We start from the raw sequence: 24032 nt of genomic DNA on the forward strand, positions 1-24032 counted from the left end.
CATCATTGCCTTCACCCCATCACTGCCATCTCCGCATCATTGCCTTCACCCCATCACTGCTGTCTCCCCATCATTGCATTCACCCCATCACTGCTGTCTCCCCATCATTGCCTTCTCCCCATCATTGCCTTCACCCCATCACTCCCCTCTCCCCATCATTGCCTTCACCCCATCACTCCCTTCTCCCCATCATTGCCTTCACCCCATCACTCCCTTCTCCCCATCATTGCCTTCACCCCATCACTGCTGTCTCCCCATCATTGCCTTCACCCCATCACTGCTGTCTCCCCATCATTGCCTTCACCCCATCACTGCTGTCTCCCCATCATTGCCGTCTCTCCATCACTCCCCTCATGGCCTTCTCCTCATGTCCCCATCTCCTCCAGGGCCAGGCTACACAAACACAGACCAACACACACACACATACATGTACACACACACACAGACATACATGTACACACATTATACACACACAGACAGACATACATATACACACAGACACCACCTCTCTCCTCTCACCTGCCCGCCGCCCGCGCTTCCTCGCTCTGACACAGCAGCGGCGCGCTCCTCTCTGTGTCAGTCAGAGACAGGAAGCGCAGGCGGCGGGCAGGAAGCTGGACGGGTCCTTGCAGCTCCGCTCCTGCTATTCCCTCTTGCAGGCAGCGGAGCTGCTTGATCGCTCCCTGCCCGCCGCTAAGAGCTGCTGCGCGCCGCCCCAGCTCCCGCTACGCCACTGACCGCCCCTGGCTCCCCTTGTGTCCGCGGACCGGCAAGGGCACTGCAGCGGCCCGGTGCTGGGCCGCGGACCGGCGGTTGGGAACCCCTGCTCTATTCTATAGAGTCATTACACACAGAGTGATCTATTTCACGTGTGTATTTCTGTTGATGTTGATGATTATGGCTTACAGCCAATGGAAACCCAAAAGTCATTATCTCAGTAAATTAGAATAGTTAGGACATATGTCAGGTCAGCAGTCTTCCCCATGATTGTGGAGCTACTGAAACAAACTAAGGGACCTTTTTAAACACTTAGGAAGCCTTTGCAGGTGGTTTTTGTCAATTATTCCAATTTACTGAGATAATGACTTTTGGGTTTTCATTGGCTGTAAGCCATATTCATCAACAGTAACAGAAATAAACACGTGAAATAGATCACAGTGCATGTGATCACTCTATATAATATAGGAGATTCACTTTTTATATTGAAGAACTGAAATAAATTAATTTTTGTTGATATTCTAATTTTGTCAGAAGCACCTGTGTGTAGTAATATCTATCCGCTGTGTTAATGCAAGAACGAGACATATCTGAAAAAATATATAGAAACATGTCAATATGCAAAGAAATCTTAAAACTATATATACCTTACACAGAAAGCATTTATAAAAGTTGTAGGATTTCCTTATCATGGTAGTCAGGGTTCGCCTCTGTGACGCAATAGTGACTTCTCCACATATGTAGTAAAAACTATCCGCTGTCTTATTGCGAGAACGAGATATATCTGAAAAAATATATAGAAACCTGTCAATATGCAAAGAAATGCTAAAACTCTATATACCTTACAAAGAGAGCATTTATAAAAGCAGGTGACGCAATTGTACCTGGGAGTACGTCATCATAAGATGATAGAAGACTGAATACGCTGAAGAGATGACGTAAGAGACGAGCTGCTAACAATCTAATGTTGATGATGAAATAATAAAGGCATGAAATGTGTTATAGGTAATTACAGCCTACTCTGGATCTTGAAAATTAGAGCCAATTGGCATATTTAAGGATCATATTCGTTTTCAGCACTACAAAATTGGGGACCAAGCTTTGGGACCCCCACTGATCTCCAACCCCCCGAGAACTGAGCTTGTCGGAGCCCACCTGATTAGGGTGGTGGTCGAGGATGCCCACTTCTGCTCTATTCATTCTTTATTGGACTGCCAGAGATAGCGGAGTACCATGTTATCAGAGGGCCCCATGTAATGCCACATATACGGCATGTTGGGGTCAGCATGGTGGGAGTAGTGGGTATAGTTTCACTCTAATAATGTTGGGAACCATTAAGTTAATCCTTTCTCAAGTTAGGAATGTATGTGGAATTTCCTCCTCATCCTCCATGCAAACCATATCTAAAAGGGTCTTTCTTGTCTTACAGAGTCTGGGGTCAGCGGACCGGAAAGAATTTCAAACTCCAAGGTAAGCAGTCCTTCCTTGTCATTTATTTGTTACTACAGCCTATTGTATGGGAATTAATACTGCAGGAAAGCATAAATGCTGCGCAGTGACAGTGGGTAGTCATAGCGTGCCTATACAGAGATTATAATAACCTGCTATATAATATACATCAGCATGAAAAAGAAACCTAGTCTAATTGTCGCATAGAAACAATGTTGTGCATGCAGCTTATAGACGGAAGCGAAAAAACAGCGGTATGTTTCCTATAGGACGGTGTAGTGCAGCGTTCTTTGTAATTACGGCTGGATCAAGCAGCACAATCACAGCAATAGTCCTTTAAAAAATTTCCAAAATGCGATCAAATAAAGCAGTATGCAGTGCCTAAATAATACCGCTATACAGTGCCCAAATAGTCATACAATGTTTAAAAAATGCTGCCATACAGTGATTAAATAATACTGCCGAACAGTGATTTTAAAAAATGCAGCCAAACAGTGATTAAATAATACTGACAAACAGTGATTAAAAAGTACCACTATACATTGTCCATATAAGTGTCATAAAGTGCTTAAATAATATTGTCATACACTACCCAAATAATACTGTCAAACAATACTCAAATAAAACCACCATAACGTAGTTAAATACTGACCTACAATGTTTAACTGCCACAGAGTGCTCAAATAATACCACTATAGAGTGTCCTAATAAAACAGGCATCGAGTGCTCAAATAGTACTGCCATATAGTGCTCAAATAATGTCATATAGTGCTGAAATAATACTGCCATATAGTTCTAAAATAATACTGCCATATAGTGCTGAAATAATACTGCCATATAGTATTTAAATACTGCCATATAGTGCTGAAATAATACTGCCATATAGTGCTTAATTAATACTGCCATATAGTAGTTAAATAATACAGCCATGTGGTTGCCAAATAATACAGTTCCTCCATACATTATACATTACCCAAATAACAACACTACAGTGCGGTACAATGACATAATATCCGTGCTCGGGTCCTAGGATTTTAAGACCAGCGGTAGTTTTATCCTGCTGTGAATTATTTTTGGAAGATGGCTGAGGCGTCTCAGTGGTCTTTGTCTTTTTTGCCTTCACCAGAACCCACCTGCGTTGGTTACACTGTATCCATTGCCGACACACTGATCAGTGTATTTCTTGGGTTTATTGCTTCCTATCCCTATGGCTGATCGCTGCCATGCTAGCCCAGAGATGACGCTATGGAGGCGATGTGCAAGCAGGAGTTTAAAGGGGTTTTTCAGATGATAAAAATGATTCTTTAAAGGGCTTGGACTAGTTAACGAGAAAATAAAAGCCGTCAGCGATCCACCTCACGTGCTTTACCCAGTCTCCTCTTAGGCTGAGCAGACATCTCCGTCCTGTCCTCGTCAATGGCTGGCAAAGCTCAGCCCAGCGGGGGCCATATAGGCACTGGGCCTGTGGGTGACAGATGCGTGGGAGTATAATGTCTTTAGTCCCTTTTCACCGTTTTCAGCTCTTTTTATGAATAATTTTCATTGTCCGGGAGATCTCTTCACAGAGCCGTGATCAGAAATTTCTCTGATCCTGGCTGTTGTAGCCAAATCCAAAATGCCAGTCGCAGCCGTATGAGTGTGCGCTCGCTGTTGTCAAACACATTGGTGCATATTCAGATTAGTAGGCTGCAATAAGAACAGAATATCCTGCCTTGTGCAAAAATGTGGCAAATTAATGTGCCGCTTATGTATCTCCTGGACTTGGATGCTCAGGAAATTGGGAGAGTTAGTCCATGCTAATAAACAGCAGCAGTTTAATCTGCCGGCACCTGTTTACTGCCATGGCTGGAGAATATTTTAGACCTCTATGTAAACCAGCTGTTTCGGCTGGTGCTCTACATGTGTGTGAACACGGGTCTCCTGCGGTCTGCAGCTCTTTGCACATTGCAGCACAGAAGTGAACCTGTTAGGACAATGTTACTAATGAAACTAGTCGTATGACTGCATGGGTCCCAGTACAACAAGGAAAGTGATACCTGAGAAATCGGGATGTGCCGAGAAATCGGGACACAATGTTACGACACAGCTGTTGGATGACCCGGGACCAGGGGCTCCTTCTCTGTCCCTAACACTAGGGGGCACCCTAGCTCACCCTACTCCCCTTGATACTTCTGAAGGTGAAGATGCTGGGGCCTCCACCCTTGCCTTATCTCCTGAGTAAGCCCTCTGTCTGTTCTCTTCCCCCACCCAGGGAAGAGGGGTCCCACTTTGCACTGTAGTACACCAACCCGACAAACAAGGCAACACAAACAAGTGTTAACAGATTACTCCAGACATAGAAAATATTCACTCACATGTAACAGAGGAATGCACCGGGGTGTGGAGGTAGGGGAATAAGCCAAACAGAGAAGGATAAGGAATTACCACACACACAAACCAAGCAACAATCGCAGATAACTCCTCCAAATCTCCTTCTCATATGAACACCTCTCCCTCCGTTAGCCATGCAGCAAATGCTATATCTGACAAGGATTAGTAACAGAGCCCAGATTATAAAAGGGAAAGAAGTCGCTAACCGAGCTCAGCTGAGCACAAGGATTTCCAACATGGCTGATTAACCCCTGTTCTGCCAGAAGAAATAAGCACCATTAAAATGAAGAAGTGCTTCTTCTCAGCACCGGAGTAGGCGCAATCAGATGCCGCAGTCTTCTGGCTCCACACTGCTGCGGTAACCCCGTGACACGTGCTGAGAAATCAAGACATGCTGAGAAATCGAGCTTTGACGTGTAAGGGCTTGATTTCTCAGTGCTGGCACATCAGATTACTAAAGACAGACAAGTATATTTCTTATTGATGTACCGGGACTTGTATCGCCTTACCACTAGCTTTAGTAGTAAAATTGTCCTGACAGTTTCTCTTTAATATGAATTTGGGATTTCTGGTTCATAAATGGATACCACAGTGTAGACTGACAAACCGATGTAATAGCAGAAAGAGAGCGCCATCCGTTATGAGCAGGGTAGTGGTGACTATACATGTTACAGACTATTCTCATGACCATAATCTGGATGTAATGCAGCTTCCATATTTCGGCTTAATTTCCTGTAGATCTGATGTCCCAAAGTAAGAGCAGCATGTTTGCCTATGCTGCTGTAAGATCAGGTCAGGAGAAACTGGGCAGTGTACCCTTTTTACCACCCATGTACTAGTCTGAAGCTGGCCGCACCTTGCTCCCCCTAGTGGTTACTTGGTTACACACATTTTTTGCAAACAGGAGATGGACCCTTTTACAGGATGTAAGATGATAAATCTGTTGTCTTTATGTAACGGCGATGTGATACGTGACCCCATGCTTCCTCATTCTTCCTTCGCACTCTTATTTCCCCCCAGCGGATCACAGTATACCACAGGCTGGATAATCTGTATCCTAGCAGTAAGAAAACCTTGTGTCGTGATTGCGGCTGTAACAGCAATAATAGGGGATAGAGTTATAGGATTTCCCGCGAGGTGGTGCAATATTATGATGCCGCACAGGTTGTCAGAAGGGAAATCTGTCTGCGAGCAGATCGTTAGGTACCTCGCACATTTATATGGTTATATAGCTGCAGTCTAAGGCCTGTTTCACACATCAGTTTTTCACAATCAGTCAAGATCCGCCGTTTTGTGAAAAAAACGGATCCGCCATTTTTTTGGCGGATCCGTTTTTTCCCCATTGACTTGCATTATCGGCGGATTTTGACTGATGGACGTCCGTTGCATCCGTATGTCTGCGGATCCGCCAAAGTTTTGGCGTCCGCTGACATCACCGAACGGATTCTCTCTCTCTCTCCCACATACCTGCCGATCGACGCGCCATGCCTGCCGATCGATCAGGATCACGCGACGATGCCTGCCGATCCGGATCACGCGACCATTCTCCTCACATTGTACTGACACGCGATGCCGCCCGCTCGTTCTCGGTCATGGAGGTACTCAGCTATTTCGCACCACTCTCTCTGCACGGGTTCCTTTAAATTTTACCTTCGCCGAATCAGTACATCCGCCGATCCGGTGACACCCGTTCCTGTCAGTCCGCCTGCGGATCCGTTTTCCACTATTTTGGCGGATTTAGGACTGACCTGGAAAACTGATGTGTGAAACAGGCCTAAGACTAAAATTAGGGTCAGAAGGGGCACACGACTGAATGGGAAGAAGCTTTTTTATTATATTAAAAATGTGACTGCTGACCACAATGCAAACATATGTCCATCTATTCCCTCCTTCTGATTTTTAGGTCTTTATAGTAGTTGGCATCCTGCTTTATTTCCAAATACAAAGCTCCAAATCCCCTGCAGAAGATAAAGATGCATCATAAAATTGGAATTACCGATAGTCACCACTAGAGGGCGCTCACTGCATACTGAGTTATTATTGAGTTCAATGTATCAGCTGTATGCAGAGAGATGGATAGCTCCCTCTAGTGGTTGCTGCTGGCAGCTAGAATGTGAAAATTTAATTTTTTTTGTCTATGCAGGAGATATGAGTGGGAAAAATAGGGTAAAAAATATGTTGTACCCTGATGTTAAAAATGTTTTCCCACTAAATACTTTATCACAGCATAGATGATAAATAATTACTGGGAGTCCAGACATTAGGAGTGATCAAATCATATTTGTGAGTGGAGATATAGAGCATATTTGTAACCATCGCTACAATCACTGTTGATGAAGGTATCTCTATTTACACAGGGGATAAAGGGACCTCCTTTCTTATAAATCCTAGGGGGTCCCTGTGGTCAGACGGTCATACTCTTCTCCACAATCATTTAATTATCACCTACGACAGGTTATAAATGTTTAGTAGGAAATCCTTTCCAATTCACCATATGCTTTTTTTTCCATTTAAAGTGAATTAGACTAACCTGCAGTACCAGATACAGCCTCTGGATAAAGAGTGGCGCTGTTTGCAAAAAAATAAGTACAAAAAATTTTTTTTTCCCCCCCTGAATTTCCTACCACCCGCTGTAATTAAGTGGAAGCATGCGCTATACTCCTCTTTTAGCCTTTACAAGATGGGAGCTATATTAATAATAAGTTTTTCCCTCCAGCAGCAGATCTCGGGGGGTTCGGGGACTACGATGCATTTTACTGTTACTTCTTCGGTATGAGAAATGTGAATGAATTAAATTGCAAATGTGGCTTCCTGCTAGGAAAAAGGTCCCTTACCGTACAGAAAATCTTCGACTGTCATGTTGGAGGACAGACGTGGTGTCCTCTGAGATCAGCCTGGAGGAGAGAGGAGACACATTACAATATAAATGTATATATGCAATGATCGGCCATAACTTTAAAACCACCTCCCAAATATTTTGTGTTGGTGCGGCCTCCGTGGATCAGACGTGTATTTTCCAGCTCATCGCACAGATGATCGTCTCATTGAGATCTGGGGAATTTGGAGACAAGTCATCATCTTAAAGGGGTTTTCCAGGCTTCCGATACTACTAATCAGTATCAGATAGGTGGCGCTCCGGCACCCCCAGTGTTCCGCTGTATTCACCTCCGGTGGGGGCCGTTCCTGGTACTGCAGCTCACCTCCTAATGAAGTGAACAGGAGCAAAGCTACAGCACCCGCATCTGCCGCTCCTCAGGATAGTAAAGGAACGCCCCTTTAAGCCCTTTGTCATTTCTGCAGTATGGCAGGGGGCATTATCCTACTAACAGTATGAATTATTTTATTACTTACGGCAGCACGGTGGCTCAGTGGTTAGCACTGCAACCTTGCAGCACTGGGGTCCTGGATTCAAATCCCACCAAGGACATCTGCAATGAGTTGGTATGTTCTCCAGGTGTTCCTGTGGGTTTCCTCCGGGTTCTCCGGTTTCCTCCTACATTCCAAAGACATACTGATAGGGAAACTAGATTGTGAGTCCCAATGTCTGTAAAGCGCTGTGGAATTAATAGAGCTATATAAATCAGTAAAATAAATACTTTATGGCCTTGTAAGGCTAGTTTCACACTTGCTTTTTTTTGCAGCGCGTTTTTCCCGCAAAAAAACGCATTGAAAAAACGCATACATAAGCATACAACTGCTGCGTTTTTTTCAAGCATTTTTATGAGCATGCATGAAAAAAATGCAGCGTTTTTATGCGTTTGTATGCGTTTTTAGCGCGTTTTTACCGCGTTTGCGTTTTTTTCCAACATTTTTAGGTGGCCCCTCACACTACCCAAACCCTGACTTTACTAACCCTAACCCTGACCCTAACCCTAACCCTGACCCTAACCCTTAACCAAATCATACTTAACCCTAACCCAAACCCTAACTAACCCTAACCCTGACCCTAACCCTAACCCTGACCCTAACCCTAACCCTGACCCTAACCCTGACCCTAACCCTTAACAAAACCATACTTAACCCTGACCCTAACCCTAACCCTAATCCTGACCCTAACCCTGACCCTAACCCTGACCCTAACCCTTAACCAAACCATACTTAACCCTAATCCTGACCCTAACCCTGACCCTAATCCTTAACAAAACCATACTTAACCCTAACCCTGACCCTAACCCTGACCCTAACCCTAACCCTGACCCTAACCCTAACCCTGACCCTAACCCTTAACAAAACCATACTTAACCCTAATCCTGACCCTAACCCTGACCCTAACCCTTAACCAAACCATACTAAACCCTAACCCTGACCCTAACCCTAACCCTGACCCTAACCCTGACCCTAACCCTAACCCTGACCCTAACCCTTAACAAAACCATACTTAACCCTAATCCTGACCCTAACCCTGACCCTAACCCTTAACCAAACCATACTAAACCCTAACCCTGACCCAAAACCCAACCCTAACCCTGACCCTAACCCTTAACAAAACCATACTTAACCCTAATCCTGACCCTAACCCTGACCCTAACCCTTAACCAAACCATACTAAACCCTAACCCTGACCCAAAACCCAACCCTAACCCTAACCCTAACCCTAAACCCCCTTAACTAACCCTAACTCTAACTCAAACCCCTAAATTCCATGGTTAAAAAAAAAAAACGCATATGCAAAAAAACGCTTACATGAGCATGCCAGTGCGCACATATGCGCATCCATAGGCTATAATGGCCATTTTTAGCGCAAAACGTGCGCATATGTGCGCATGCGCTTTTTTGCAGGGCCAAAAAATGCAACATGATGCGTCTGGAAAATCCAATCGCACACCCCAAAAAAACGCAGGGCATGAAAATCGCATACATGCGCTTACAAGCGCGCAGGTATGCGCACCCATGTTAAATATAGGGGAAAAAACGCATGCGCAGGTTAGCGTTTTTTTCCAGCGCTAAAAAACGCAAATGTGAAACCAGCCTAAGCCGTATTCAAAAATTATTTTGCTTGGCTGGACAGTCCCCTTAAGTGATGTTCTATAGATGAATTTTCCTGACTGCAATAGATTTTTTTAAATTTTGTCTAATATTTATTTATTCATATAGCAAATTGCAGGGTTACCGTCAGCTTGGCATCATCTCCTTTTTGGCTCCCTTATGAGCTATGAAAAGACTTTCATGAGTCACCGCACGTTTGGTGGTACACAGGCCGCGATTAGGTTGTGTCTAGTAATGACGCTTTTCTTTATTGTATCCATGGCACATTCCTACGGATCGTTTCCTGCTCACTGATTACATTGTGTGCGTACACTGTGTGCAGGACTGTAACCCCCCCCGGCCACGCCACACACTGGTGGCCGAGCTCTATCATCTATCTATGTATTATCTATTATCTATCATCGATCTATTTATCTATTATTTATCTATCTATTATCTCTCTATCTCTATTATATCTTTATTATCTCTATATTATCTATCTATGTATTACTATTATTATTATTTATATAGCACCATTAATTCCATGGTGCTGTACATGAGAAGGGGGGTTACATACAAAGTTATAGATATCGTTAACAGTAAACAAATTTACAATGACGGACTGGTGCAGAGGGGAGGGGACCCTGTCCTTGCGGACTTACATTCTATGGGATAGTGGGGAAGAGACAGAAGGTCGGGGGTGCAGCAGCTCTGGTGGTGTTGAGGCGGCAGCTCGGGAGGTGGTGAGGCGGCAGAATGGTTGTTCTGCCTTCTTCCACGTATGACGCTGTGTGGATTCCAGCATACGGCTTAACCTTTCATCCACTCCCAGAAACAAGACTGTATGGGTGCTTAAAGGGGTTGTCCGGGCTTTTCACATAATCTCAGTACATATCTGGGCTGCAGAATTATGACAATAAGTAATTTACTTTCTGTCACTAGTTTGCACGGTTTTCTAGATATTCTGAACAGAACGTCCAAGGGGGGGGGTGTTATGGAATTGAAATGAGAACTAGTCGTAACCTCCTACTCTACTCCAAACATGCCCTCTATAGCTACAACCCCACCCTCTATAGCTACAGGCCCTCCCCATCCACATGAAGCAGCCCTCATCACACAGTAACGAATTCTTCCCCTCCAGCAGCCTCAGTGCAGAGAGCAGAGAGCTGCTCCTCCCCCAGACACACACTGAACAGTGATCTATGCAAAGTGAATCTAGTGAGGAAGGAAAATCGTCCTGTATTCTGGGCCACTCCATGATTACAATACATAACTCATCATCAGTAATTCCTTCCCTCACTATCCCAGGCTGCTGGCAGCAGTGAGAACAGACTCTGTGATGGCCAGTGATGGGGGTCTGCAGCTCTAATCTGCACAGGGGATGGCAGTCACTGATGTGTGAATGAGACAGCTCTGTCAAACTGACGTCTTCACACAGCAGCAGATTTGGTGCAGTATATGTGTGAGCAGTGTGTCTTTAATGACACAAATACTGATGGGAGCAGCCTGTCCAATCAGCAGCTGTAACAGTGTGAAGTGTTGGGAGGTGTATGTATGTATTGTGCTGCTTTCACAAATACAGGATCACTGCTGTGTTCTTTCCAATGCTGGAATGATGATAAAGATGAGTGCTGGTGCAGTTTACTGCCAGCCAATGACGTGGGTGGTGCTGGTCACTGGAGCTTGCTGGGAGTTTGGTGGAGATTCGCACATACACTGCACCAAATCTGCTGCTGTGTGAAGACATCAGTGACACAGAGCTGTCTCATTCACACAACAGAGGCTTTGTCACACAACAGATTGCATCAGTGACTGCCATCCCCTGTGCAGATTAGAAGCTGCAGACCCCCATCACTGGCCATCACACAGTCTGTTCTCACAGCTGCCAGCAGTCAAGCCCCATCACTGCCAGCACCCTGGGACAGTGAGGGAAGGAATCACTGATAATTAGTGAGTTATGTATTGTAATCATGGAGTGGCCCAGAATACAGGACGATTTTCCCTCCTCACTAGTTTCACTTTGCATAGATCACTGTTCAGCGTGTGTCTGGGGGAGGAGCAGCTGGGTGGTCTTCCCACTGCAGTGAGGCTGCTGGAGGGGGAGGATTTGTTACTGTGTGATGAGGGCTTCTTCATGTGGATGGGGAGGGCCTGTTGCTATGGAGGGTGGGGTTGTTGCTATAGAGGGCATGTTTGGAGTAGAGTAGGAGGTTACGACTAGTTCTCATTTCAATGCCACAACACCCCCCCCTTGGACGTTCTGTTCAGAATATCTAGAAAACCGTGCAAACTAGTGACAGAAAGTAAATTACTTATTGTCATAATTCTGCAGCCCAGATATGTACTGAGATTATGTGAAAAGCCCGGGCAACCCCTTTAAGTCTGTTTATTGGGATGATATGGACAACAATGGGAGATGATAACAGATGGTATAGTAGAACACAGTAGTAGATGAGATCAGGGGTTGTTGTACAAAATTGTAGATGATATCAGAGATTTTTGAAAACAGTTATGGATGATTCAGCAGATTGTTGTGCAAAATGTGGATGATTCAAGTAAAAACGGAATCCACTTGTTATAAGCAGTGGTTTTGCAGAGAGCTGAGCTGAGCACATGTGAGGTACTCATGGTTACATGTTGTTGACCAGAGAAGGAAGAAGGGCGATTCTGAACAGTTAACCATTTAGGAAAACAGAAGATTCCAAACACATGACTAAGAGAAGGGCAACTTATGACACCTACTGGCCATAGCTGGAATAGCACTTAAAACATCTTGCTGCATACAATGGGCAGAACAATGGTTATTGCAGCTTTCCTGAAAAGATGGGTTTTCAGGTTCCGTTTGAAGGATCCGAGGGTGGTGGATAATCGGATGTGTTGAGGCGTGGAATTCCAGAGGATGGGGGATATTAGGGAGAAATCTTGGAGGCGGTTGGGTAAGGAACGAATAAGTGTGGAGGAGAGTAGGAGGTCTTGGGAGGATCAAAGATTACGTGAGGGAAGATATTGGGAGATTAGTTCAGAGATATAGGGAGGGGAAAGGTTGTGGATGGCTTTGTAGGTCAGTGTTAGTAGTTTGAACTGGATTCGTTGGGGAATTGGGAGCCAGTGGAGGGATTTGCAGAGGGGAGAGACAGGGGAGTAGTGAGAAGAGATGTGGATTAGGCGGGCATCACAGTTGAGGACAGACTGGAGTGGTGCAAGAGAGTTAGCAGGAAGGCCACAGAGGAGGGTGGTGCAGTAACCAAGGCGGGAGATGATGAGGGCATGCACAAGAGTTTTAGTATATTGAGGGATGAGGAAGGGTCGGATTCTGGAAATATTTTTGAGTTGGAGGTGACAGGAGGTGGCAAGAGTTTGGACGTGTGGTTTGAAGGACAGGGCAGAGTCGAGAGTTACTCCGGGGCTGCGGATTTAAGGTGCGGGAGAGAGCGTGATGCCGTTTACCATAATAGATCGGGTAGGGAAGATACGTGAGATGGAGGAAAGATGATGAGTTCAGTTTTGTCTACACTGAGTTTTAGGAAGCGAGAGGTGAAGAAGGAGCATATTGCTGATAGACACTTATCTTATTTATCTATCCATCCCATGCTATGGTCTAGTCTGCTGTGTATGGCGGTATTGGGGTCAATATGTCGATCACATCTGGCGCTTTCTGCGTTCCATGCAGTGCCATGTGACGGAGCCGCAGCTCTGAGATGGTGGCCGCTTTTCTTTCGGACACTATATCTCAGTGATGATTAGTGCAGCGCTTGCACAGAGCAGGAGTGTCTTTCCTCCTTTGCAGCGAGCGCAGGGTCTGATGTCTGCACTGCGCTCACAATGCTGCTGGTCGCCAGCCCTATTTCTTTTCCTCGATCTGTGGTCTAACCACAGGAATGAAAGCTTCATTCTGCTGCAGTGACTCCTGTAGACCTCCCGCCCTCGTCCTGGCTTCTCTCTGTTCTTCCCGTGATCACCCTGTTGCTACCCTACAAAAATGGTCCCTACAACTGCAGGGCATAGGACTAATTTCTTATTAATCCTGAGATATGTTCTATCAGGCGGTCAAAATTAGTTTGTGTACATGTCTGCAGCGGGCCAGCGCTTGCCCAGCTGCTAGTCATCTAGGTAGTCACATCCACAAAACCATGCCATGACTGTTGCTTATGGCCTCAGGATGTGATATCTCAAACTGGCAAAGGGGTTTTAAGAAATTAACTTGGATTTTGGTAAGCACCCTTAAAGGGGACCTGTCACTTGCCATATATATGTAATTTTTTAACTGCCGCTGTTCTCCTGAATCTGGCGTTGTTTTTCTTTTCTTCCTGTGCCTTTCTGTTCCTGAGATATGGCCTTCTTTTCCCTGCATCTAAATCTAGTATTTTTAGCCAAGTAGGAGTGGTTATCGACTTCTATGTGGGCATTGTCTTCAGGACCACCATGCCCATTTGGCTATAAACCCTAAATGACATAAAAGGAAGAGGAGGCCATAACTCAGGAACAGAGAGGCGCAGGAACAAAAGAAAAGCAACACCGGATTCAGGAGAACACCGGAATTAACACTGGGTAAAAAAAAAAATACATATTTTATTGCAAGTGACACATTCTCTTTAAAGGAGTTGTCCAGTGGACAAAAATAATTTTTAAAGAGACAATCTCCCACATCTCCCATTCCCAAGGATACTTACCTGTCTCATCATTAGAAACTCCTCTCGACTCACTGAAAATGGTAGCAAGTGTCCCTCTCTATGATGCCCAGATGCTGTCATATAGAATATGGATAGGGATTGTCTAGGACAGTGCCTTTAACACGTCTAATATGTCCTGGAACTGTCAAGATTTTTATGCTCTTTATCTTACTATCCACTCTTTTTGAGTGATTGGTTCTTCGTCATGATCACTCTTTCAGCACTATAGGTACTGGAACTTTCTTTCCCTCACTTTGGTTGCATACTGACATACATGTTACAGTTTCATACCACTTCTAGATAATACAATGGTAAGATAATACTTTGGGATTTACTGTGTGATACTTTATGGCCCTGTTTTTCTTTGTTTGTTTTAATGTATTTTGTGTAATGCTGTTTGAAAAATAAATACTGTATGAGCAGGGTTAGTGCTTTTCCCATGAAAAAAATATCTCACTTTATATGGCAAATGAAGGCGGAAAGAAAAAACTAATTATAAGTCAATGGCTTTGATAAGCCCAGAGCTATGGCAGTGATGGCCGGCTGCAGCTGTGCTGCCCTGCTGAGGTATAGGCGGAGCGGGATGTCACCACACTGGTCCCACCATGTTACGGTGCGCAATCACCAATCTGTACGTATATTACCGGCAACTGAAAACATATTACCACCAATTACCTTCTGGTATTTTGGAGCAGTTATTATCCAAGCAGGTGTCAGCCGTAGGTCTATGTGGCACATTTCCCTCATAGAAGATATCGGGGACTGCAAAATTGCATTTGTGCAAACAAATCCATGTAAAAAAGCTCTGTGCGGGTGATGAGAAGCTTCATGTGAACTGATATGTAAGTGCATGGAACTTGGATGGAAGTATATGGACCTTATGTGAAAGTACCTGAAATTTGTATGGGAGTGCGGGGAGCTTGTGTGGAAGTTCAGGGAACATGTGAGTGCGGGGAGCTTGTGGGTGAGTGCGGGGAACTTATGTGGACGTTCAGGGGAACATGTGAGTGCGGGGAGCTTGCATGTGAGTGTTGGGAGCTTGCGCGTGAGTGTTGGGAGCTTGTGCATGATCTGGAGAAGCAGGGAGCCTGTGTTGAAGTTCAGGGAACTTGTGAGTGCAGGGAGCTTGCGCGTGAGTGCGGGGAGCTTGCGCGTGAGTGCCGGGGGCTTGCGGGTGAGTGCTGGGAGCTTGTGCATGATCTGGAGTGCAGGGAGCCTGTGTTGAAATTCAGGGAACATGTGAGTGCAGGGAGCTTGTGGGTAAGTGCAGGGAGCTTGTGTGGAAGTTCAGGGGAACATGTGAGTGCAGGGAGCTTGCGCTTCAGTGCGGGGGGGCTTGCGCGCCAGGACCTGGGAACTCTTACTGAAGTACATGTAATTTATGATAGGGAATGTCTAGACACCTTATCTCGGCATACCTGCACCTACAATCGTCCATATTATGCCTCGTTCACACAGTAGTATACACTTTCTCTGTATATCTGGCTTTTATTTCAGTTTCATGCAAAACCTATTTTTCCTAATCCTCCTGATTCTTAGACCTCTCTATGGCCATTCATTTGCATGGCATTACCCAGAGTCCTCCGCTGCTGTTGTGGAATTATGTGGTCAGTCAGTTTCTTGGAGCTGTGTGTGAATGTGCTCATAAGCGTTCTCTATCATTAATGCACCAGAGAATAGAGCCCTCTATTCATACACCCGGCACAGAGAGAGGGCACTTCTACCACTATTTACAGCCACCTTGTATAGAACAGACATTATACCATGCTGAAGGACGCGGGAGGTACACCGGCCCCCCAGGGCTGGACTCAGAGCCTGAGCTGATGGAAAAATAATATGTTAATTACTTGGGAAAGTGGCATTAAAAACAAAAAAAAATCTGTCTTGGCATGGGCTGGTGATAAATGTCAGGATTCAGATGCTGGTGGAGGAAAATATTTCTCAGCAGTTTTCAACGAGCCTTACACCGAGGGACTGGGCTGAATAGGATTTAACCCTCTTTATATATTCAGTCTTCACCATGAGGTCCGTGTGAACCCCCAAACCAGAGCTATCATCCTCGGAGTTTATATAGTGACTCTGATCCACAGTCCCAGGAACGATACCAGCCTTATAGCCAAAAGTGGCACCTTGCATCATTCATGGGGCATGACAGGACTTCTACTGGCGTAGTGAGCCGTTTTGACAATGTCCCAAAATTGACCCTTTTCAGAACATTTCGGTGCCAAGGTTTCTACACCCTAATGGCAACGGGCACAGAACGCCCAGTTATAGACCCCTATAACAGCTGCAGTACCCTCAATAATTGCCCCTGCTGCCAGTATCAGCTACAACCACAGGACCCCCAATAAGTTATTTATAGACCCTTGTAAGTACCATAGGAAACAAAGGACCCTCAATAACGGTAATACCCCCTAATCACGGTTATAGACCCTTTGTGCCTTAGGACCTCCAAAAGTAAACAAATGAACCTCAATAATGGTGACAGGGCCCCCAGTATTGCTTCTAGACCCTTATAAGAACCGTAGGAAACCAAGGACACTCAATAGTAGTAATAACCCCCCCCCCATATAAAAGCTATAGCCACAGGTCCCCATAGGAACCAAAGGATCCTCAATAATCATGACATGGTCGCCAGTACCAGGTCCAGCACCTTATAAGGGGCACAGGACCCTCGATAATGACGACAGCTCCCTCAGTCACAGCGACAGCCACAAGACCCTCAATAACAGCGAAAGGCACAGGAACTCCAGTAACAGCTACCAGGACTCCCAGTAACAGCCACGCTCTGTGGTGCCTTCTCTTAATCGCCCTCCCTATGTCCAGCGCTGAGTCTCCGCCGTTGCTTTCAGTGTCTTATTGTGCTCATGGCTGACATCACAGTATTGGCGCTGCAGCCAATCCGTGAACTCCAGCTGCACGGCTATAAGCATGTACTCATTTGGAGTACAGATGATGGCAGTGAAAGGCTCAGCACTTGTGTCTCTAGATCAGGGTTCCCCAACTGCAGTCCTCAAGGCCCACCAACAGGTCATGTTTTCAGGATTTCCCTTGTATTGTACAGGTGATGCAATTATCACATGAGCAATACTAAGGAAATCCTGAAAACATGACCTGTTGGTGGGCCTTGAGGACTGCAGTTGGGGAACCCTGCTCTAGATAAACAGCTGCAGATTATTCTGATAAGACAACACTGGGGAGGAGACAGACAGGAGCTGCTTGACCCATCACTGCCATCATCTGTACTCCAGATGAGTACATGCTGCTATCAGTGCAGCTGAAGGCAGGTATTTGATTTGGGAAAAGCCACATACATGCAATTTTGTTTTTAGTTTTTTTTTTCCAAGAATGAGACAAATCCCCCTAATTAAATCATTTGCAAAGTTTTAAAACTTTGATTTCTGGACAAAATTATTAAAAAAAAAGTATTTTAGAAAAGTTGCAGAACTATTTTTTTTTTCAATAAAAACAGAAAATCCCTTTAAAAAGAAAAAACAAAAGTCTGTTCAGTGACCTGGACGAAAGATCAGCCCCATTACGGATGTTGCCTCCAAACCCCGCAGTCACGGGGAGCCTGGTATCGACGTGACGGTTTATATATGGTTCCTTGACATTAGCTGGAGGCAGGCGCCAGAGGCGAGCGAGGTACCCAAATCAGCGGTGGTCTTTCCTCTCTGCTCTGCTTCATACTGAGCCGAGTTGTCATTTTGGCTTCTTGCTGCAATGGTTTCCATAGAGACTGTATAATTTGTATTCTCGCTCCTCTCTTAATTGCTCTGACTGCAGTGTCATTAAAACTTTCCGTCTAACTATCCAGATATTACCTGTCGTGCTGCTCGTTCTGCGGTGCACGGATATATTGGCTGCTGAGCAGACCCTGGATGTAATAGGTACAGTCATCCCAATGTGGAGCTCACGGAACATGCCTCCGCATGTGTGACAGGGCAGTCATTTCATCAGGCAACGCCATGGCCGCGCCGTGGTTCTCCGTTTTCTGTACGCAGCGACAACGCCACGGATGGTGCAGAATAAATAATGATGAGGCTCTAGTACTTGGGCTGCTATTTGCCAACGTAAACGTCTGCCGGTCAAACGACAGTCTAAACAATGATTTGTGGCAAAATTAAAACAATAATTTGCCGGAAGCAAAACGTTCTGTGTAAATTGGGATCTGCTGCCTCAAATAATGAACTTGTGATCCACCGATCACCACCATGGCTGATGATTGCTCAAAGAAAATGGAGCTGAACAAGTGTAGGATAGTTCTCCTTCTGGTTGACATGTCTGGCTGCTGCTTACTCCCCTCTCCACGTTGTGAACACATGTATGCGCAGCCAAACAGAGCGTGCATGTCTATGGGAGGTTGGGATGAATAACTGCTGTCCAGATGTATGTTTGTCCAATATGGACATCTCTAATATAGGAAAGAAAGTTCATAGAAGGATAGAACATGTCTGGCTGCTGCTTACTCCCCTCTCTACGTTGTGACCACATGCACACTCAGCCAAGCAGAGTGTGCGTGTGTATGGGAGTGTTGGGATAAGTAACTGCTGTCCAGATGTATGTACGTCCGATATACAGTAGGCATCTCTAATATAGGAAAGAAAGTCCAGAGGGGGCTAGAACATGTCTGGCTGCTGCTTCCCCCCCTCTCCACGTTGTGAACACATGCATGCTCAGCCAAGTAGAGCATGCATATGTCGTGGGCATTGAGATGAATAGCTGCTGTCCAGATATATATATATATTATAGTCCGATATGGACATCTTTTTAATGGAGGAAAGAAAGCCCAGAGAAGAATGTGGAGGGGGGCTGTTGGTGCTATCTAGGGGGAGTAATCCTCTTATTACACACTATTGAGGACGTATATACTTTATAAGCACCTACAATTGTGACGCAGATCAGCTTCACCTCCCTTTATCCTGCAGCCTTTGTCAGTACCATGGACAGTAGTAAAGAATGACCTAGTCCGGGTTTTTTCCAAAACTTGGCAGCTAGAGCAGCTTCCGTTTTGATGACTACCTCCCCCTTCCCAATATTGTCAGTGTCATGTTTTAGAAATCCAGTACAGATGGAACGACTGTAGATTCGCCACTTCCTAGTCATTATTATTTTAAGGGGTTGTCTACCTTTTTTTCCACTTACTGCAGTCATTTTTGCAATTGGGTTTCATTACACCTTTTTTATATGTTCAATAGCCTCTAGGTTGCACTGTCTATGACTGGCTGCAGAATGAGGTAACGGAGAATCTGTTAGTGAGATTTTTCACAATGATTGATGGGAGAGATTGTAACTCTTATATCTGTCTTTTCCGAGCTCTTCTCAGCTGATTTACGGCCACAGACCACATCAAAGTTGAATGTGCAGAGAAGCAAAGAGCCTGTGAGAACTAAGCGGTCGAACTCTTTTATTGAAGCCCAACTGCAAAAATGACTGCATTTAATTAAAAAAAAAAAAAATAGTCCTCAAAGATGAACAACCATTTAAGAAACAAAGTATTATTCTCCTTGTTGCATTTATGTCATTATCTAGTAACTTGGCCATTTATTCTTTCAGGTCTGATTAGCAGCAATAATTGATTCTCGATGATTATAGTTTGCAGTCACAACCATGCCCTGGTGCACGACTGGACCCCTCAGTCACATAAGAAGACCCCATTAGAAGACTCAATCATTGGCTACAGAAAATTGTAGTCAAATGAGCGTGAATTAGAGCTGCAATTTTATGCAACGTCTGAAAGATGTCCCTTTCTTCGGCTTCGAGCTCCAGTCCTCGTCCCGTCAGGTCCCCTTCTAGTTCCAACACATGACTAGGGCTTATGTAAAGGGGGCTGGTTGACTGTTCTTTACAGTTGCTAAGCCAGCCCCCTTCCCTGTCAGTCCCAGCCAATGTATAGACAGAGAAGGGGACTAGGTTAGCTATTGATATGAGCGGTCAGCCAGTACCCTTCATGCACAGCTCCGGTCATGTGTGATGCCCCATCACATCCAATAGGAAAGTGGGCTGGAAAAGCTGTAGAAATGAGCAGCCAGCCAGCCCCCTTCTCATACAGCTTGAAATGCTTTCCTCTGTCGGACCCAAACTGGAATCTGTGATGGAAGAAGCTCGTAACTGAGGAGCATGACACATTTCAGGCATAAAGGATATTAGTAAATTCTAGAATTTCGTAATTTAGGTTAATTTCATGCAGTTTTCATGGATTATGCACTTTCTTAATACACCGGTTACTGATTTGTTAAAGAGGTATTAGCTTGGAAAATCCATGGAATAGGGAATACTTTCACGATTGTTGGGGGTCTGAGAATTGGGACCGTCATTTGAATGGAGCGTTGGCCGCTCAGGCACAATGCTGCTCCTGCTCCATTCATCGCTGAGCGGTGGACTCGTCCGGCCTTCAGCACTCCCATAAGAGTGAATGAAGCAGCAGTGTGCACAATTGACCTCCACGCCTTGAACAATTGCTCCGATTATGGCGGCTCCTCCAGACATAATTCCTGCTGTGTTTGAGTCACAGCCGGGACTGGATTACTCGCCATACGGTTATTTTTTCTGTATCTCTCCACCATGGCGTTCAATATCGGCTCTGTTCAGGATGAATATCTTGGTGTCATTTCAGTCCTGACCGGAAATCGTAGAAACAATTTCTTTACTATGGAGTCCGGCTGCTATTTAATGAATGTGATGCCGGGGATACTATCGGTAATTCCCCTGACAGACGCGCTCCACAATCCTCAGCAGTACTTCTTCCTGATCCCGGACTCCCTAGACTTAATATATCAATGGTCTGACTATTATCCTCTCTGATGCAGGTATACATGGCGGTGATGGCGGGGGGAGCCAGAACAGCCCTGGTCCTGTGCTCTCTTCGCCCCAAGCTAGGACCGTTCTGTATAAAATTAGCTCTCCAGAAAAAGAAGTCTAAATTAAAAACATAAATATTTGTGAGCAGCGTCCTCGCTAAAGCCCCGGTACCCCCCTGCCAAACATTGGAGGTGTCACATGTGATTACAGGAGGACAGAGAGAGGCCTTTTCAGCCGCAGACACTACTCCTTTAATGCCAGAAGACGCGGCAGGCGGCTTCAGACCCACAGCCGATCGAGCTCTCATCAATCAGCTCTCGCTAGGGCTCTGAAAGGGCCAGTTTGTTAAACAAACACACTTAGTGTAAAAAGTTTATTCCAGGTAATTAGGGCTTCACTGCAATGGAAACAAATTATTCTGGCTACTGGTGCCAAGCCAAACAGCGACTGGGGAGAGGGGAGAGCCACATACAGCGCCAAGGCAGAGTTATCATCAGCAGAAGTGACAAGTACCCATCACGGCGACGGCTGACGTTTTGGTAGAGCCGCCGCTGAGGTTCTTTCTAGGTAATAATCATTTCTAATCCAGATTATAAAATCAAGTATGTAGAAAAGCCGATAACAACCCCACTCCATCCAGTATGTTAGCGCTAGACCACATCTTGAAACCCAACCGCACAATATTGGCCACCAGGAACACCTGGCGGCATGGGTGGATCCAAGATCCCATGTACCATACAGCAGGCGGGTACTGGACAAGTGCAGACCCCTGCACGACATGTACGTCTCCTTCCCCAGCATACCCAGAATATTTCCAGAGTTGCTTTTTTGCAATGGCTATCTATAATCCGGCTGTAAAGAAGGGTCCCGAATTGGGGATCCTCAAGTAAGTACAAGCCTGGTGATTTAGGGTAAGGAAGAGTTTAATAAGAATATCCCTGGTAAACTAGGGCTTTCAAGTGGATTAATATTACAATAATATCCCTGGTGGTGCTTTCCCCCTCTGTACCAGTCCGTCACTGTTTATGTATTATACTTATGTACAGCGTCATGGTATTATTGGTGCTTTAAAATAAATAGAATTAATAATAATGTTCCTGGTGGTCCAGGGCAATAAAGGGTTTAGTAAGAACATTCCTGGTGCTCTAGATTAATGAAGGGTTTAATAAGAGCATCCTTTGTGGTCTAGGACAGTAAAGGGTTTAATAAGAACATCCCTGGTGGCCCAGGACAGTGAAAGGTTTAATAAAAACGTCTGTGATGGTCTAGCACAGTAAAGGTTTTCCCGCATCTCACTCAACCCCCCAACGGCGGGGGTAAATGGCTGCTTCGGGGTAATCCTTGACACTGATCTCTCCTTCAAGCCACATACACAAGCCCTTAACACTTCCTGCCGACTTCAACTCAAAAACATTCCTCAACCAAGAATCTGCGAATCCCTCATCATCTCCTGCCTCGACTACTGCAACCTCTTGCTTTGTGGCCTCCTCTCTAATGCCGGGATCACACATGCGAGAAACATGGCCGAGTCTCACATGTTAATACCTGGCACTGCCGCCGGCACTCGGGAGCAGAGCGTGTGGCCGCATAGCAATACATGCAGCTGCACGCTCGGATCCCGAGTGCCGGGTATTAACATGCGAGACTCGGCTGTGTTTCTCACGTGTCATCCCGGCCTAACACTTTCTCTCCTCCAATCTACTCTAAACTCTGCTACCTGACTAATCCACCTGTCCCCTGCTATTCTATTCACCGGCCTCTCCCTTCTGTCAATCCCTTCACTGGCTCCCCATTTCCCAAAGACTCCAGTTCAAAACCCCAACCATGACATACAAAGCCATCGACCACCTTTGCCATCCATACATCTGTGACCTCGTCTCCCGGTATTTACCTGCACGCAACCTCCAATCCTCACAAGATCTCCTTATCTTCTCCCCTCTTATCTCCTTTTCCCACAATCGCATACAAGATTTCTCCAGCACATCCCCTCTACTCTGGAACTTTCTACCCCAACATATCAGACTCTTGCCTACCGTGGAAACCTTCAAAAAGAACCTGAAGACCTACCTCTTCCGACAAGCCTACAACCTACAGTAACCTCAGATCCATCAAACCGCTGCACAACCAGCTCTACCCTCGCCTACTGTATTATCACCCATCCCTTGTAGATTGTGAGCCCTCGCGGGCAGGGTCCTTTCTCCTCCTGTACCAGGCGTGACTTGTATTGTTAAAGATTACTGTACTTGCTTTTATTATGTATACCCCTCCTCACATGTAAAGCGCTATAATAATTAATAATAATAATAGCATCCCTGGTGGTCTAGGACAGTAAAAAGTTTAATAAGAACATCCCTGGTAGCCTAGGACTGTGAAGGGTTTAATAAGAACATCCCGGGTGATCTAGGACAGTGAAGGGTTTAATAAGAACATCCCTGGTGGTCTAGGACAGTAAAGGGTTTAATAAGAACATCCCTGGTGGTCTAGGGCAGTAAAGGGTTTAATAAGAACATCCCTGGTGGGCTAGGACAGTAAAGAATTTAATAAGAACATCCCTGGTGGTCTAGGGCAGTAAAGGGTTTAATAAGAACATCCCTGGTGGTCTAGGACTCTAAAGGGTTTAATAAGAACATCCCTGGTGGGCTAGGACATTGAAGGGTTTAATAAGAATATCCCTGGTGGTCTAGGACAGTAAAGGGTTTAATAAGAACATCCCTGGTGGTCTAGGACAGTAAAGGTTTTAATAAGAACATCCCTGGTGGTCTAGGACAGTAAATGGTTTAATAAGAACATCCCTGGTGGTCTAGGACAGTAAAGGGTTTAATAAGGACATCCCTGGTGGTCTAGGAAAGTAAAGGGTTTAATAAGAACATCCCTGGTGGTCTAGGAGAGTAAAGGGTTTAATAAGAACATCCCTGGTGGTTTAGTGTAGTGAAGGATTCTAGAACATCTCTGGTGGTCTAGGTTACTGAAGGGTTTAATAAAAATATCCCAGGTGGGTAATGATTATTTTTTTCCATTACGTATATATAAAGTAGTCTGGAAACCTCGCCTCCAGTAAGG

The 24032-nt window shown here is 45.2% G+C and overlaps 1 protein-coding gene across 6 annotated transcripts in view; it reads left to right on the forward strand.

Moving 5' to 3' along the window:
- LOC141057065 (ankyrin repeat and fibronectin type-III domain-containing protein 1-like) overlaps nucleotides 1–24032 on the forward strand; it is a 314853-nt gene that overhangs the window by 160313 nt on the left and 130508 nt on the right. For all 6 annotated transcript variants that reach the window (XM_073553577.1, XM_073553576.1, XM_073553579.1 and 3 more), the window contains one exon: nucleotides 2147–2187. In XM_073553577.1, coding sequence (XP_073409678.1) covers nucleotides 2147–2187 — 41 coding nt within the window. The remainder of the gene's footprint in view (nucleotides 1–2146; nucleotides 2188–24032) is intronic.

This window comes from Dendrobates tinctorius, unplaced genomic scaffold (assembly GCF_039654945.1).
Source record: "Dendrobates tinctorius isolate UK_male_01 unplaced genomic scaffold, ASM3965494v1 ptg000202l, whole genome shotgun sequence".
Lineage (NCBI taxonomy): Eukaryota > Metazoa > Chordata > Amphibia > Anura > Dendrobatidae > Dendrobates > Dendrobates tinctorius.